This window comes from Bubalus bubalis, chromosome 15 (genome assembly GCF_019923935.1).
Source record: "Bubalus bubalis isolate 160015118507 breed Murrah chromosome 15, NDDB_SH_1, whole genome shotgun sequence".
NCBI lineage: Eukaryota > Metazoa > Chordata > Mammalia > Artiodactyla > Bovidae > Bubalus > Bubalus bubalis.
Genome location: NC_059171.1, coordinates 21,576,106 through 21,594,262, shown reverse-complemented (window position 1 = coordinate 21,594,262; position 18,157 = coordinate 21,576,106). Strand labels below are relative to the sequence as shown.

At 34.5% G+C, this 18,157-nt stretch overlaps 1 protein-coding gene across 18 annotated transcripts in view; it reads right to left on the bottom strand.

Annotated features, from left to right (window-relative positions):
- The window catches only part of RIMS2 (regulating synaptic membrane exocytosis 2), a 539,581-nt gene that overhangs the window by 248,953 nt on the left and 272,471 nt on the right, over positions 1-18,157 (bottom strand). For all 18 annotated transcript variants that reach the window (XM_006053914.4, XM_006053915.4, XM_025265138.3 and 15 more), the window contains one exon: positions 7,551-8,476. In XM_006053914.4, the coding sequence (XP_006053976.2) occupies positions 7,551-8,476 (926 nt within the window). The remainder of the gene's footprint in view (positions 1-7,550; positions 8,477-18,157) is intronic.

Here is an 18,157-nt window from a genome sequence, read left to right as displayed (position 1 = left end):
TTTCCATTAAACATAATCCTTTTTCTTTAGGCAAATGTTTAATATACTGTTATATCCATAATTAACAAGAAAATATTTTTACAACTAGAAGGAATTACTATCTTAAACATTTTACATGTTGCAATTTATCAAGAAACAAAAAACTCTCCTTTATCCTAGTTGTAAATCTACCTTCTGTCTAGTCACTTCACAAATTAACTTTGAGTCAGTTTAGCCTCTTAAACAGCTTATATTTATGTTACATAATTTCAAGTCAGAAATCACCTTCATAATATGTATTTGCAACTTGATTTATCAGCTCATAAAAAGTATACTTTTAGAAAAGACAATGAAACAATTGTATAATGCTGCACAATATAACAGAATAATTATATACCTATATCTTTGATGTGATTGATTTTTTTTAAATTCCGTAGTGAAGTTCTAAGACTCATGTTACAATTGGAATAATTACTTAGCATAAAATTATTTTACCAGTAGATTGAGTGAATATAAAACAAAGTAATAAATCTAAAAAATTTTACTTGTGAAAGTGTTAGTAATAAACACCTAACTGAAGATTTTTAAATCTCCCCATTACTAGACCTTATTAAAAAGAAAAATTTAGTTCACATAGTTAACAATTCCCTTCATGTTTAATTAGTCTCAAATACCATAAGTCAAGATTTTCCTCAAATTTCTAATGTATATTGCCTATCATTTCAATAGTCTCTTTTCTTTATAAAGACATACAGTAAATTAATTACTTAAAAATTGTAAGAAACTTGAGATGATACAGGGGGATAAATTTCACAATGGATACTGACATCTAAACTCAGATATAAATATATAAAGTTGGTATCTTTGGGGGTTTGCCTTTAATATTTTAAAACACCTATTTCTATCTGGAGGTTTGCAGTCTGTCTTCCCTTCCTCCTATTCTGGTCTGTTCTGTAAATTACCCCACCTTCATATCTACATACACTCTCTCCCAAAAATAAATAAAAGGAAGCAGCTGTGTCACCTTAAAGATTCTAACGACATCAAATATTTCACAATTTATTGTTCAGGAAACTGCCATATGCATTTTTCTTGCATTTACTACCCCAGTCTCTCAAGAATTTACACAGAAACAAGAGACCTACAACAGTCAAACAAAATCAGTCAGATCAGGACCTGGAAGACAGGGAAAACTAAAACTCTCCACAATTGATCTTAGATAAAAGATCAAACTGCATGTCTTCTCTGCAACTGGACAAATGGTTGACAACATGTAATTTAAAAAAAAAGCAAATCCCATACCCGCCGAGTGGCTGACCCATAAACTGGAGAACAATAATACCAAAGAAGTTCTCCTACTGTTGTGAAGGTTTGGAAAACCACTTCAGGCTTCCCACCTGGGGACCTGACAAAGGGACTGGGAATCTTCAGGGAATCTGACCTTGAAGCCCAGCGGGATTTGATTACAACACTTCCACAGGACTGAGGGAAACAGGGACTCCAGTTGTGGAGGGCACAAACAAAACCTTGTGCATACCAAGTCTTAGAGAAAAGGAGCAGTGACTCCACAGGAAACTGAGCCAAACTACCTGCTAGTGTTGGAGGGTCGCCTGTGATGGCGTGGGCCAGCAGGGGCTTGCTGCAGGGATGAGAGGACTGCCAGCAACTGCCTAGAAAGGTCCCCTTTGGTGTAAACACCCTTGGAGATTGCCATTAATCTGACCACAGAGCCCAGGGCTGGCTTGCCTCAGGACATAAAACTACCAAGGAGGGAGCACAACTGCACCCATCAGCAGGTAATTAGATTAAAGCTTTACTGAGCAAGGCCCTGCCCACCAGAGTAGAACCCAGTTTTCCCCACCACCAGTCCCTCCCATCAGGAAGCTTACACAAGCCTCTTAGACTCCTTCATCAGAGGGCAGACAGAAGAAGCAAAAAGAACCACAATCCCACAGCGAATAAAATGAAACCACATTACAGAAAGTTAATTGGGATGAAAGCAGAAAGTTATGACCCAAATGAAGGGACAAGATAAAACCCCAGAAAAAAAACTAAATGAAGTGGAGACAGGCAACCTTCCAAGACATTACTTTAGCGACAAAGGTCTACATAGTCAAAGCTATGGTTTTTCCAGTAGTCATGTGTGGATGTTAGAGTTGGACCATAAAGAAAGCTGAGCACAAAGAAGTGATGCTTTTGAACTGTGGTGTTGGAGAAGACTCTGGAGAGTCCCTTGGACTGCAAGAAGATCCAACCAGTCCATCCTAAAGGAGATCAGTCCTGGGTGTTCATTGGAAGGACTGATGCTGAAGCTGAAACTCCAATACTTTGGCCACCTGATGCAAAGAACTGACTCATTAGAAAAAAATCCTGATGCTGGGAAAGATTGAAAACAGTAGGAGAAGGTGACAGAGATAGTTGGATGGCATGACCAACTCAATGGACATGAGTTTGAGCAAGCTCCAGGAGTTCGTGATGGACAGGAAAGCTTGGCGTGCTACAGTCCATGGAATCGCAAAGAGTCAGACACAACTGAGTGACTAAACTGAATTGAGTCAACCTTCCAGAAAAAGAATTCAGAATAATGATAGTGAACATGATTCAGGATCTCAGAAAAAGAATGGAGGCAAAGATTGAGAAGATACAAGAAATGTTTACCAAAGATCTACAAGAACTAAAGAAGAAACAGTGATGAATACTACACTAGAAGGAATCCACAGCAGAATAACCAAGGGAGAAGCACAGATAAATGACCTGGGAGACAGAATGGTGGAAATCACTGCCTCAGAACAGAATATAGAAAAAAGAATGAAAAGACATGGAGACAGCCTGAGAGACCTCTGGAACAGCATTAAATGCATGAATATTTGAATTATAGGAGTCCCAGAAGAAGAGAGAGAGAAAGGACCTGAGAAAACATTTGAAGAGTTAGCTGAAAACTTCAGTAAAATAGGAAAGGAAATAATCAACCAAGTCCAGGAAGCACAGATTCCCAGGTAGGATAAACCCAAGGAAGAATCTACCAAGACACACAGTAATCAAACTGATAAAAATTAAAGACAGAGATAAAATATTAAAAGCAACAAGGGAAAAATGACAAATAACATACAAGGGAACTCCCATCAGGCTATCAGCTGATTTCTCAACAGAAACTCTATAAGCCAGAAGGGAATGGCATGACATATGTAAAGTGATGAAAGAGAAAAACCTATAACCAAGAATACTCTACCCAGTAAGACTCTCTTTCAGATCTGATGGTGAAATCAAAAGCTTTCCAGACAAGCAAAAGCTAACAGAAATCAGCATCACCAAACCAGCTTTACAATAAATACTCAAGGAACTTCTCTAGGCAGAAAAGAAGAGAAGGAAAAGCTCTACCTACAGAAAATAAACCCAAAACAATTAAGAAAACAGTAATAGGATCACATATATTAATAATTACCTTAAAGGCAAATAGGTTCCATGCACCAATCAAAAGACATAGACTGGCTGAGGAAATAAAAAAGTGTGCATCTATGCACTTCCACTTATCACAGCACTCTGCTTGACCCCTCAAATTGTATGTAATTATTTTGTTTGTTTTGTTAGGTTAATCATGTTTCCATTATGGCTTGCAATTGTAATTATATTTTTGTCTTGTTACTGATTATGAAAACTGATAAACATCTTTTATTATTAAACATTTTAATATTATAACATTAAGATTAAAATATATCAAATAAGAAAACATATTATGTCCACAATACATCAATTAGCCACTGAACACTATTCTTAGACCTTTTCCCAGGTAAGTCTGGTAGAAGAGATGGGAGAGGCAGGAAATACTATGATAAGTGAGTCACAAAATCCTAATAAAAAGGTAGCTTTAAAACATTCTTGGCCATGATCCACAGTAAAAATATATACTTTACACTGTGAGCCTAAAGAACACATGCAACACTAAAATAATACTTTACAGATGTGCAGTTCACTTTGATATTTTCTACTCTGTCCTATTCTGGTTTCCCCCCTTTTTTTTTTAATACCAGTCATGACTCTCTCAATGGATTCTGAAAGGAAGAAGGGAAGGAGAATAACAGGAAGGCCTAGGGATGGAGGATATCCCACAAATATCCCACAAGGAATAACTGGCAATGTCTGGAGATACTTTGGGTTGTCACATTTGGGTATGGGAATTGTACTAGCCTCATTGACACTTTTTCCAAAAATAATAATAAAAGGCTAATGATGAAAAGTCAAGATACAACACAATTCAATCTTTCCCACATTATTCTAGTTTCTCAACAGCTACAATTTCTCCTCATATTGGAGATAATGTCAAATGGGAAAAGGTTATTTTATTTAATTTCCTCCTCCAAAGCTGAATTAAATTATGATTGCCCACTGGAAGAACATGTTGGCAGAAATCATACTCTGAAACAAATTATTAGGTATATGAAAAAGACCATCTAAAAGTGTTCTACTACTTCAAGTTAGGAGAAAAAAGTGATATGAATGAGTATAGTTTCTTCTCATGCTTAAGCAGTATTACATAGGATTTGAGTTTAACTCATACATAGCTTTATATTTATGTGAGATATTTATAAGTGTATACTTCAAAATCCTGAAACAAAGCATAAGCCCTTAGAAGAATATTACATATAAAAAGCTTTCAAGAATTGGACTGGTGCATTTGTTTTGCTTTTTCCATCTATGTGGTAAAAGTAAAGGCACTGAGTTAGCAAAAAATAATATAAGTAAATAACAGAATCTAAACCAAACTACTATAGATAACAAAACTTATTTTTCTTAGGTATTGTGATACATTCAGGCAAATATGGAATGTAACCAAAATAATGATAATTAGATATACCTTAGGAAGTAATATATTTTCTGGGAAATAAATTTTCTATATGATCTATGATAAAATTAAGATCTACAACTTCTCTTTATAGACTTTCATATTTTCATAAACACAATTTTCCTATCATTTATCACTTAAATGCAACTTCTATGAAATAAGGCTTTAACTTGATTTTTTTCACTGTATATTCATTTTCCCCAAGAGATAACTTACATCTTTGCCTTCAGTTTGTAATGCATTCTGCATCTCTCATTTGTTTTTTTGTTTGTTTCTTTTTTTTTTTTAATTGGAGGCTAATTACTTTACAATATTGTGGTGGTTTTTGCCATACATTCACATGCCAACCCTGGCATAAGGATTATTTTGAGCTGAAGATAATTGAGAAGAAGCAGATATAAGGAAAGTTCCCTGTCCTACCCACATAGGCCTAAAAGCAGGACATAAATTCATAAAGCTGTTCCCCTCTGCTCTCTATACCAGAAAGGACATTATTTCATTACTCGGTATCAGCCCAGAGATGGCTCCAGAAGAATATGCATAACAAAGTTTACTAGCTAGCCCTTATCTTCCACTGGATTCCCCCTCCAAATTTACCTTCCCACAATTGGCAGCTCTAGAAACTCAAGAAGTCTCTTGCCTTTCTTCTGTCATCTCTTTAAAAACTGTATTGTTCTTTGTTAAGATGCTATATGAACCTAAATTCTAAACACTTCTTTGAGTTTCTTATAGCTGAGTGAGCATATGTATGCAAAATGCACATGATGTTTAATAAACTTGTTTTTCTCTTATTAATCTTTTATCAGCCTAATTCACACAAGAAACTAAAACACAGACAGAAACAAAACGAGCTGTTTTTTTTCTCCTCTACAACTTTCAGATTGACTTTAGAAATAGGATACTCCAGGCAACCAACTGGGTTATGACTAGAATGTTACTACCCCCAACAATTGTTTGAAAAGAACATGCATCTTTATAGTATTTAGACTTCCCAATAAGGAACATAAAATGAATCTCTACTCACATCTTCTTTTACGGTGCTCAGTGAAGTTGAATAGCTTCCTTCATGTAGGCCTCTCATATTTCTTATTAGTTATTTTAAAATCACATTTTCTGTTTTCAGATCAGATTGGAAACCACCTTTCATTTATATTTCTAAGTAACTATTTTAAGTAATTATAAGTAATTATGTTAAGCAATTTAAGCAATTATTTTACCATCTAAGTGGCTCAGATGGTAAAGAATCTGCCTGCAAAGCAGGAGACCTGGGTTTGATTCCTGGGTCGGGAAGATCATCTACAGAAGGGCATGGCAACCCACTCCAGTATTCTTGCCTGGAAATTTCCATGGACAGAGGAGCCTGGTGGGCTACAGTCCATGGAATCACAGAGTCGGACCCGACTGAGTAACTAACACTTTCTTTCACTTTCTTTAAAACAAATTTCAGAAAGATTGAAAAGTCAAAGTTTTTTTAAAAATGAAATAATAAAAACATGAGGCGTATACAGTTAAATATTTAACTGATTTGGTGATAAATAAAGAGTTTCTAGGGATAAAAGGATGGAAAAAAATCATGAAATATGCAGAGTTAGCTATACTAAATTCAGTATTTCCAAATGACCAAAGAAAATTACTAGCTCAACATCAAAATGGGAAATATATTTGGAATATATGACAGACAAATGAGTAAAATTCTAACCATTTAAAAATATCTCATCAATCAACAACAGCAAAACCAATTAACATGCAATAGGATCTCGGGCAGAAGCAATAAAAGGAAAGAACAGACAATTCATAGAACAATATAGCAAAACATTCATCTTCACAACCAAAATAAAATGACAATAAGATAGTATTTTTTGTGGTCTATTCAAATGGCAAAAATTTGGAGCATTAAGACCGAAAACTCAAGCACGTCTGACGGAACGGAGTGTTATAATCTTTCTGGAGAGCAGGCTGCTAATCTGAATTAAAAGCTTAAAAGATTCAAAGCACAAATAGGTATCTGTGAAATACTCAGAAAACAGGCAAAAAATTATGTACAAAGATAGCCATTATAATATCATTTACACTAGCAATTGGAAGCAACTGCAACGATACCAAGTAGATGAATAGTTAGTTTGTGGTTCTTCCTTATGATAGAACACTAATGCAGTCATTTAAAACATTTCTGAAGAACATCTGAAGGCTTAGAGAAAAGCTAATGATACACGATCAACTGAAAAAAATCAGAATACAAAATTAAATAGTATGATACCAATTTTGTAAATATGCAAAATATATATGAACTGGAAGAGGGAATACAACAAAATGTTAGCAATAGCTATATTTGGCAGAAAGGACCAAGAATAGCTTGTATTTAATTCTTTATACTGAGCAATTTTTCAGATGTTCTGTAATAAACATACTGTTCCTTTTAAAAGGAAACACAAAAGATGTTATTTTTACAACTATAGCTAACAGGCATTTTAAAATTTGCCATCAAGTGATGCAAGAACATTTTCAGAAACAAAAACTAATTTCAAAAAATCAGTAGACTTTTCTTCTATGAAAATTAATTACCAAAGAAATTCACTTTTTATAACTTCAAATTTTATTTACATAATGAGCACCATTAAAGAACTTAAAAACAAAGGTTGTAATACCTATTAAAGGACTACTCAGAAATACAGCCTAAAAGAAAAACTCTTATCAATTACAGGCAAATGTATGATTAGAATATAGTGCTTACCTTTTTCACTCACACTCTCACTTTCAATCTCAACATCATCGCAACTGGTATATTCAGGTGTAGAAGCTAATTCCTCCTCTGAACTGCTCAGTGAAACCTGGCGCATTTTACCTCCTTTCTTTGATTTATGAGGCTTTGGTGGTGGAGGTCTCACTGACTCTGACTGGTCAGAACTGAGAGAATCATTCCTTAACATTGTTTCCATTTTTTCCCGCTTCGTTTTCCTTACAGCAGAACTAGGATCTAGGTGGTGTTGTTTCCTTAGTGAGTCAGTACGTCTTAAGTCTGGTCTATCAATGGGTATTGGACTCCTCCGGGGGGTAGGAGGACTATGGTTTGTGGTCCTTTGTGGATAAGAACTTGGTCCCTGAGCCTCTCGAGTTCTTTCCATTGAATAAGATCGCTGATTTTCCATGGCAGCTCTACGTTCAGATATAGACCTTTGCCTTGATGGTCGTTCCATCCTTAGCATAGAAATCCTGGAGTCTTCCAGTTCAGCATTTGCCAAAGAAACATCACTGTGCCTTCTCTCATGCCTGGCTCGTGACACTTCAGCATGGATACGCATTTGTTCTTCATAGGGCTGTGGCTTGACTGGATAACGGGCCAAATTCGGATCACTTCGATAGCGCGCCTGGTATTCCTCCTCTCTCCTCTGTCTTTCATATTCATCTCTACTCTCCACATCCTCGTCATCTACAATATATTCTTTGGAATGTCTATGACTTCTCCTGTTGGAGTCCCTATAATTTATATGATCAGACTCTTCATAAAACTGAGGTTCACGTTGAGACCTCCTATCAGCATAATCTGATGGAGATCTAGGCATTGCGCTGTCCGAAGTAGCATACTGTGAATATTCTTCTCTTTCTTCCCTTTGGTCGTATCTTCTGTTCTGATCTCTGGACACTGATGGACTTCTTTTCCTAAATAACCAAAGAAAAAGAATGATAAAAAGAGCAGAATTTAAGCAATTTCACATTTTACTGATTCACTGGAAGGTTGGATGGATAAATTCAAATAGTTCTTTTGCTTCTTTTTTTTTAATTTTGAAGTCATGCCATAACAAAAGTTTTACTGATACTCATTTTATTCAGTTCAAATAGGAAATTTAAAAGGTACTTTTAATATGCTTCTTCAGTGGCATATCCCGTATAGAATATATATATGCCCCCAAATCAAATAATCAACATTTCATCTTGCTGCTACAAAATAGCCTTTTTTCTAACTTTTTTGCTTGGCTCAATACCCTTACGCTATCTCCCAATTGTTATTCAGAAGCTTAGAAAAATTTCATCTTCTTTTCTCTCTATTCCTGATACTTTGATTTCATAGTTACTTGGAAACCTGATGAAGCTAAACTGATTGATCTTTAGTTGTTTGGTCAATAGTTTAGTAAACATTTTTTTACTAAAAAGTTGACTCTTAAAAGTCATTTTTCACTCATTATCTGCCTAGATCATGCTAGTACTGGTTCATCTAAATCTTCATCTTATCATTATATTTCCAACCCTTTACTGCCTTAACTTGAGATAAGCAGTGTAAATAAATACCAACTATGATAATTTATTCATTTCAAAAAGAAATCAGAAAGATTTGCTACGTTCATTCCATCTTCATTAAATTAAGGCTGGCTCCATGACACTTCTGTCTTCTGTATCTATATGTCCTTACAGCCTCAGAGAAACAGTTGTTCATTCAGTTTTCAACCTGCCCCTCTAACACCATTCAAGCTGGTAGACCTTGCAATCACACAAATAACTCTTTGTCAACAAAATGTTCATACTGTCCTCTTCTCTGGCACAAACTCAAATAACAGCAATCACTAGACATGAGAAGCAACGGAACTGGAATCATGAAGATGTCAGGAAAGGTTTAGAATAACTGTTATAGAGATTTTGCCAGGACGCGTGAAAGGGTGGGGTCAGTTGCAGTTAAAGACGACAAAGATTAGAGAGCTCAGTTGAGAATTTCTTAGATAGTATTTTTTGATCCAAAAGAAAGAGCAGAGAAAGGATACATGTAGAATGACTCAACGTAACAAAATTATCATTCTCCTCTAAAAATCTCTTTTCTATAACCAACCCCCCATATCAGGACTGCAGTCCATCAATGTATCAGTTAGAGTCTGTTAATAAAAACAAAAGTCACTCTAGGTTTTCCAGAGAGTCAGGGTTTCAATACAGAAATCAAAACTACACAATCGCTGATCCTGCTAACTAATGAAGGTCAGAGACGTTAATGTTGTTTTCAGCCTGGAGAACCAAGGACAGGAAACGGCTCTTAGGAAACTTCAGTGAATTCCAAAAGTCTTCGGGAATTTGCCACCAATTATCTCAGCTGATTACCACATTAGGGTAGTCAACGAACAGAAGCTTAATCCAGGAGCCACTAAAACTTTCACATCTGGCCATCTGCCTGCCAGCAACTCTGCTTGACAATAATGGTTTCTATCATCTCTTCTACTTTTCAAACCTCATACATGTGCATTGCTAGGGTTGACTCTAACCTAGAACCATAAAGGGAAAAGTACTATAGTAAATGAAGGAGCTGGCCTGTTGCCTTAAATGTTTTATTGTTAAGCAAGTGTATGTACTTTAAAAAAAAAAAAAAAAAAAGGACATTCGCTTACATATAAAACATTTAGGACTTAATCACAAATCTTTTAGGTTTGTGATTTACATAACACCAGACTCCAACAGTTTAAAACATACAATCAAAACAGCGCACTCAAATTATACAGCATTAACTTACATAATATCCTATTTATGTGTCTATTATGCATAATTCATTTTCTTTTTGTCATTTTTATACATATGAATAAAGAAAAAATATACTAGAATGGGAGCAATGTATCATGAAAAGAACACTGGAGTTAAGGGACCTGGGTTTCTTAGTCCTATTTTTACTATTAACCAGTTACTCAAACCTTTACAGACATTTAATCTTTGAGCATGTACTTTAAAGTGAGAGATACAGATTATACACATTAACTCAAATATTATTTTAACAAGTATGTATTAGATAAAAACTTAATGCCATGTACTATAATATAAATTAGGAATACAGAAATGATTAGATGACCCTTTGTTACAAGAAGCTGAGTGATTCTAAAATCCTCTTCCATTTCTTAAGATTATGATCTTATATCAGTACCACAACTTCATCAAGTTAATATGCCTAAATAAAAGTTTAAAGCATTGCAAAAAATAATGATAGTCTTATCAAGATGTAAGTAACTTACTAGTGCCAATTTTTAAAATATTCACATCTCATTATCTAGCTACTTATCTACTTACTACACTACAAATATATACACTGAGATAAATGAAAATTTCTCTAGGGAACTCTAAAGAATAAGCAATTAAATAAGCTCTTTCTCAAACTGACCATCTGACCTCCATTAAATGCAGACTTTATGGAATTCAAATACATTTCAGTGTTTAAATAACAAATTGTTCCAACCTAAGTTAATAAATATATCTGTCTCTAAAAATAAGAAAAGAATTTTTAAAGTTTCATTTAAAGAGTACTTAACTAAGTTTTAATTTTATTACAATTAAGTGTGTATTGAATAGAAATTTGTGTTTCTCCAGCACAAAATACTATTCATTCCATTCATAATTACTTAATTAGCATTCAGTACTGATCATATTTCCCCAGCATAATACTACTCATTCTACTTTAAATTACCTAATTTTAAGTACTATCCACTAAACCTTAAATTTTAACATACTTTTATATCTCCATTATTTGTTCAATCACTCAATAAATATTTATTTAGTGCTGACTATGGGCCAGTTATGATGCTGGTTGCTGGAAATACAACAGAGAAAAGGCACATAATATGTCTGCCCTCAACAAGTTCTTTCTAGTGGGGAAGACAGTAAGCACATAAACATATTAAGCTAAATTCATATAGTAAGAAGACCTATGGAAGAAAATTGGAATAAGGTAAAATTACAAAAGTGACTGAGGGAAGCTTTCAAGAAAGAAGGTCTTTCTAAAAAAGTACATTTGAACTAAGAGCTGAATAACATAGTTACACTATGTCTAGCCCATTCATGTAAAACATAGCTTTGCTGGAAATGTCTTGGGTATTCATTTAGTTGCTACTCTTTCCCGTTTTTTTTTTTTTTTTTTAACTCAAAGCTGTTTTATGAAATATAAATGTACTGAATTCTTCACTGTTATTTTATTAAATCAAGGATTTTCCAGGATAGTTTATCTCTAGATTCCATCTAAAATCAGGCCACTAAGCCTTTTTCACATGCTCCTCCCTTTCAAAAAATTTAAGGCTTCCAAACTGAGTAAATTGGAATTTATTATACTTGGTAAATATCTCATTATATTTTGTCTCATCTCAGTTGAAAGTCAAAAGAAAAACAAGCAGACTAAATCAGAATGAATGGACATTGGTTTTACAATATTATCAAAATACTTTCATGCCTAAGATTACTAATACAAATTAATCTCTCAAATGTGGGATTTAAGACTACAAGTAAATGAAGTAAAAAGTTGCAGAAAATGTTCACAGAAAACTGGATATTCTGAAGGAAAATAAACTTAGTGATGATCTTTATCCTCACTGCACTCCTCTAGGTAATCTTACCCATTTCTATCCAGAAATATCTATAATACTGTTAAATGTTATATTTCAAGAAGACAGGCACCGTGGATCTAAGGAGGGTGGCACATAATAGGTGCTCAATCTGCTGAATGAAATAACTGATTGAATAATTGGCTCTTAGGTTATCTCTGCTTTTCATGGCTTGCTCTCTTCTTCAGTACACAAATCCACTGATATGCTAAAACAGTCTAGATCTTCTCTTTCCCCTACTACTCCCAAGGCAGTAATTATATGTTAATTATTATATGTTAATTTTGCTTTTGTTGTTGGACTTTAGACTATTGTCTATAAAATGATTTCTTTGGCAAAAATGTATTTGAGTGCCAATCCCTTTAGAATTAAACATTTAGAACAAGATCTCTTTGGAAATGAGGAATTTCTAGTAATATATTTAACATCATTATGGTTATTACGGGACAGAGACAGGAAGGAAAAAGGAATATTTTATTCCCTTGAGGAGTTAACTTAAATTTCTGAAAGTAAGAAGGGTATAAAGTGAATACAGTGAAACTTTATAATCCAGGAAATATATATTCTGTTGTATTGATAAGAATACTTATTCATTACAGAATTCACCTTGCTGCTGCTGCTAAGTCACTTAGCTAGCTATTTAAGTGTTTTTAAAAATCATACCTTAGGAAAACTGAATTCAATATTAAAGCCAACAATTACTTTGTTCTAGAGATTATGAAATTTGCCTGAAGCATGTGAATCACACTGTGGATCACACTGTGGATGTTGATTTTTCATACTATTTAAGTAAAACTTGAACATTGGTCATGATTTCTGAAATTGGGCTGACTATTGTCAGTTACTTAACATGGAATTCGATTGTTAAAAATATGCTTTGAGGCAGAGTACCTGAGAGTATTAAAGCCATGCTAGAAGCAGGGCAAGATACTCTAAGAATATTCTTACCAAACAATGAATCTGCTATCAGATATTCCAAAATATCCAAATACTCTGTCAAAACAATTTTTACCAATTATATCATTAGAATTATTTCATATATACTTTCCTTAAATTAAAATTGCTATATTTCTCAGACACTATATTTTTTCAGGGACTGAAGAAAATCCATGAAAATGTAACTACTGTACCTCTTAACTCTGCCTTCACTACTGGCCTTTGTAAGCCGGCCTTAGCATTTATTATTATCAGGTGGCAAACACTGAATAGGAAAAAGAACATAGTGATAACTTGTACACTTCTCTAGACAATCATAAAGCATTTAACAGTATTTAACCCATAAATTTTAATTCAGAAGAAAGCAACAATTCATCTAAGATGTTATATTTCACTTCTTCCTTCAAAGGCCCTGAAAAATTAAAAGGCACAATCCAGTATTATGACTTTTTTAGAATAAAATGTATTTGTGACATCATGCAGTGTTTTAATTTTCACTACTATGCATCAGTCTCTATTTTTAATATATAACAATATCAATATCTATTTATATTACTCTGTATTTACCTAATATCTGTTCATCTTACTTCTCTTAATTGAAACTTAAGTTGATACAATTACTTTCTCTTTCACCATATTATAGTGGTCTTAATTAGAACTTGGAGAAGGAAATGGCAACCCACTCCAGTATTCTTACAGAAAATTCCACGGATAGACGAGCCTGGTGGGCTACAGTCCACGGAGTGGCAAAGAGCCAGACATGACCGAGCACACAAGCAATTTAACTGTAACTAGTTTATAGAAAATCACGTGCAGAAATATCTTAAATCTACTTTAATCAGCAGCATTCTTTGTTCACTGCTTATAATTTTTGTCATCTGAACTAACGAGTCAATCTATCTCTAAATATTCGAGCTATACATTCACACCTGATACTTCATTATAAATGCTAGGCATAATAGTTTGAGCAAGAAACTCTAATTAGTCTCTTTAAAATTCCATGTCTACAAATCATATTGACTAATAGTAAAACTCCAAATAAAAAGATTTTTCCTCAAATAAAGCCACTTTCAAGAATATCCCAAAGGTAGCTCAATTTATATACTGTATATTAATTCATGATGCTTTTAACATTAGTTTCTATTTTAATATTTATACCCTTTAGCATCCTATGTGGTTTGTGTTACTATACTACCTACAATACTTACTATATATAAAATCATGAAGTGGCTGAAAATGTAATCCAGTAAACATTTGAAAACATTCATAAGAACAGTGAAAGATTATACAAAAAACTTAACCTTTAATATTTATAAATTTCAATTCTGAAAACCTATGGAATTTTTAAGAATCATAGTGACATTGAGAGAAGAATGAAGAACTTGAAGTTACTAATTTCTCTAAATGCAAATCTGTATTATTACAATTAATACTACCTATATGAAAATCTCTTACTCATGTTTTTAGTAGAGATTACTGAATAATTATCACTATATTAGCATAAGAATAGAAATTATATTTGAAGAGTCAATAATCTGAAAAAGTCTCCAACTTTAGAAGCTAAATACAGCATGATAATGCTAAAATAAATTGAAATGATACTTCCTTAATTGAACTACACGGTGCTAACCATATAGTTTAAACATAACACTGTAATAAAATTCCAAAATTTGAAGCTGGTAAGGCACTTTAAATCAAGGATTTAACAGATGCATACAATCCTGTAAAACATAAAATATGTAGGTTCTATCCCTATAATTCCTACAAAAAAGGAATTTTAACAAATCAAACAATTTATATTCATCACAAAACAAGAAAAAAATCAATCTTTTTTTACGTTTCACAGTATTCAACACATTTTTTATAGTTTTACCTTTCGCTCAACCAATGCACATCTGTCGAGCATGAAGCATCATGTTGACAAAAATACATCAACACTGTTCCAGGGAGTGCTTTCATTTAATCCTTCTAGCTCGGGCAAAATCATTGGAGCCATCCTTAATCAGATGATTTGAAAGTCTCTATTTGCTTACAATCATTATATTTAAAAACCCAATTACTAAAAAGTTACACATAAAACAAAACTCATTCGCGGATGGAGTCATAAAATCCTCTAGTGATAGGCCTATTAAGAAAAAGGTTATTCTTTTATGTCGTTACTATGTGGCTGTATATAGCTCAGGTCAAGTAAGAATGTACTCTGTAAGAAGGATTATGGTACTTAGCTGATTAGTGCCTCACAATACTGAAAACTAAATGCATCCTACATCCAAGGCATTTCTGGGCACTATACTGAAAACAGACAGATTCAGAAATCATAAACCATGCTCTCCTATATGAGTTACAGTATTTCTAAAATAACAGGATTCATTGCGTTTGCCGTTGATAAGTCTACCACACTGCTGTCATGATGAAATGTAGAGGGATAGTAAAAGATGGTGATGGTTTAACAGGACTACTCTGTCATTTCTTTTCAATTATTCAGTAAGAAGTTTCTTAATCTTCATGAAAATAGAGTGCTCCCCTAAAGGTGTAATGAAAGAGAAAGTAGCAGTTTCTATAAAAAATTAATTTAAAAAATGTGCTCCATGAGCTAAGAATTTGGTTAGACACTCAGTTTAAATCAAGCTTTGCTCACTTTTAGCACTTCAGTGCCTCTATTTAGTCATTCAAAAAACTAAAAAAAAGAAAGAAAGAAAAAAAAGATAACACCATGGATTTCTTTCTACCAAAAGCCAAATACCTAGATGTTAATATTATCCTTTTGAGAATTATATTTAAGTGATTCCAAATAAACATATAAAACTGAGAAAAAGTCAGCATTTGTAGAGTAGGGAGTGTGTTGTGTTTTCGTCTCCAGTATTTTAAGTTTAAATGAGGGTTTAGGAATATGTCATAACACTGCAGGGGAGGGGAGGAGTAGAGACAGACAAAGTCATTTTTACCCCCCAAGATTCCTAATGAAGATTTGTAGGTTATCAAACAGAAAGGAAATAAAAATTCAAGTTAATTCATTTTCACAGGAATATAAACCAATAATAAAATTCAACCACTTAGACCCCACAGTTCCATACAATATTTGTTTGGAACAATTGTTTGGAACAAAAATAATTCCATACAATATTTGACTCTTCCAAGCAGTTAACTCCAGAAGATTTCAGAAACAACATCACAGCTGATGGATAGCAAACTCTCTTCTTTCCTTTTCCTTCCATTCACTTTTAACCCCTCAGTGATCTCTTGGCAGTATTTTCCCAACTGCAACGCACAGTCTGCTGCCCTTCTTCTCTCTCCTATCAACCCTGCTTCTCTCATTTGTCCATCTCAGACTATCATATGTATCATTTCTAACATCACTGCTGCTTTCCTTTTTCTCTCTAAAGAATGTTCCAGGTCTCCAATTTCTTCTTCCCAACCCTTTGACAGTGATATTGTCTTTTTTAACTCTTTACTTCGACTGTTTTTTCTCAATTATTCCCTAGGTAAGTACCTATACATTCAAATTTATGAAGGTCCAATTTGGGGTTTAAACAGTTTTCATGGGATTATTATGATTTTAGTATCCACTGACCACTTCAGAAGTACAAAATAAGAAAAAGACTCTAGGAATTAGATACCAGCTTAATTTTATTTTATCCATAACAATATTTTCAACTTATATTTGAAAAATGAAGACCTTGTATGTAAATCTCTAGAAAATGATGCACAAATGATGCTACCTAATAGTTACATATTTGGGCCATGCCCCACTCCACTGCTGCTGCTGCTACTGCTAAGTCGCTTCAGTCGTGTCCGACTCTGTGCGACCCCATAGATGGCAGCCCACCAGGCTCCTCCGTCCCTGGGATTCTCCAGGCAAGAATACTGGAGCGGGTTGCCATTTCCTTCTCCGATGCATGAAAGTGAAAAGTGAAAGTGAAGTCGCTCAGTCGTGTCCGACTCTTAGCGACCCCATGGACTGTAGCCCACCAGGCTCCTCCATCCATGGGATTTTCCAGGCGAGAGTACTGGAGTGGGGTGCCATTGCCTGCCCCACTCCACTATCTTTCCCAAAATTACCATGTCAAAAATACATGAAGACCTAGCACCATTCTATACTAGAAGGTAATTTAAACCAGTAGTAATTTTCTCTTCAAGAAAATTAGAGATACCAAGGGAACATTTCATGCAAAGATGGGTACAATAAAGGAGAGAAATGGTACGGACCTAACAGAAGCAGAAGATACTAAGAAGAGGTGGCAAGAATACACAGAAGAAGGATACAAAAAAGATCTTCATGACCCAGATAATCACGATGGTGTGTGATCACTCACCTAGAGCCAGATATCCTGGAATGTGAAGTCAAGAGGGCCTTAGGAAGCATCACTATGAACAAAGCTATTGGAGGTGATGGAATTCCAGTTGAGCTATTTCAAATCCTAAAAGATGATGCTGTGAAAGTGTTGCACTCAATATGCCAGGAAATCTGGAAAACTCAGCAGTGGCCACAGGACTGGAAAAGGTCAGTTTTCATTCCAATCCCAAAGAAAGGCAATGCCAAAGAATGCTCAAACTACTGCACAATTGCACTCATCCCACACGCGAGCAAAGTAATGACCAAAATTCTCCAAGCCAGGATTCAACAGTACATAAACTGTGCGATTCCAGATGTCCAAGCTAGATTAAGAAAAGGCAGAGGAACCAGAGATCACATTGCCAACATCCGCTAGATCATCACAAAAGCAAGAGAGTTCCAGAAAAAAAAAATCTACTTTTGCTTTATTGACTACAACAAAGCCTTTGACTGTGTGGATCACAATAAACTGTGGAAAATTCTTAAAAAGATGGGAATACCAGACCACCTGACCTGCCTCTTGAGAAATCTGTATGCAGGTCAAGAAGCAACAGTTAGAACTGGACATGGAACAATGGACTGGTTCCAAAATGGGAAAGGAGTACGTCAAGGCTGTATACTGTCACCCTGCTTATTTAACTTATATGCAGAGTACATCATGTGAAATGTTGGGCTGGATGAAGCACAGGCTGGAATCAAGATTGCTGGGAGAAATATCAATAGCCTCAGATACGCAAA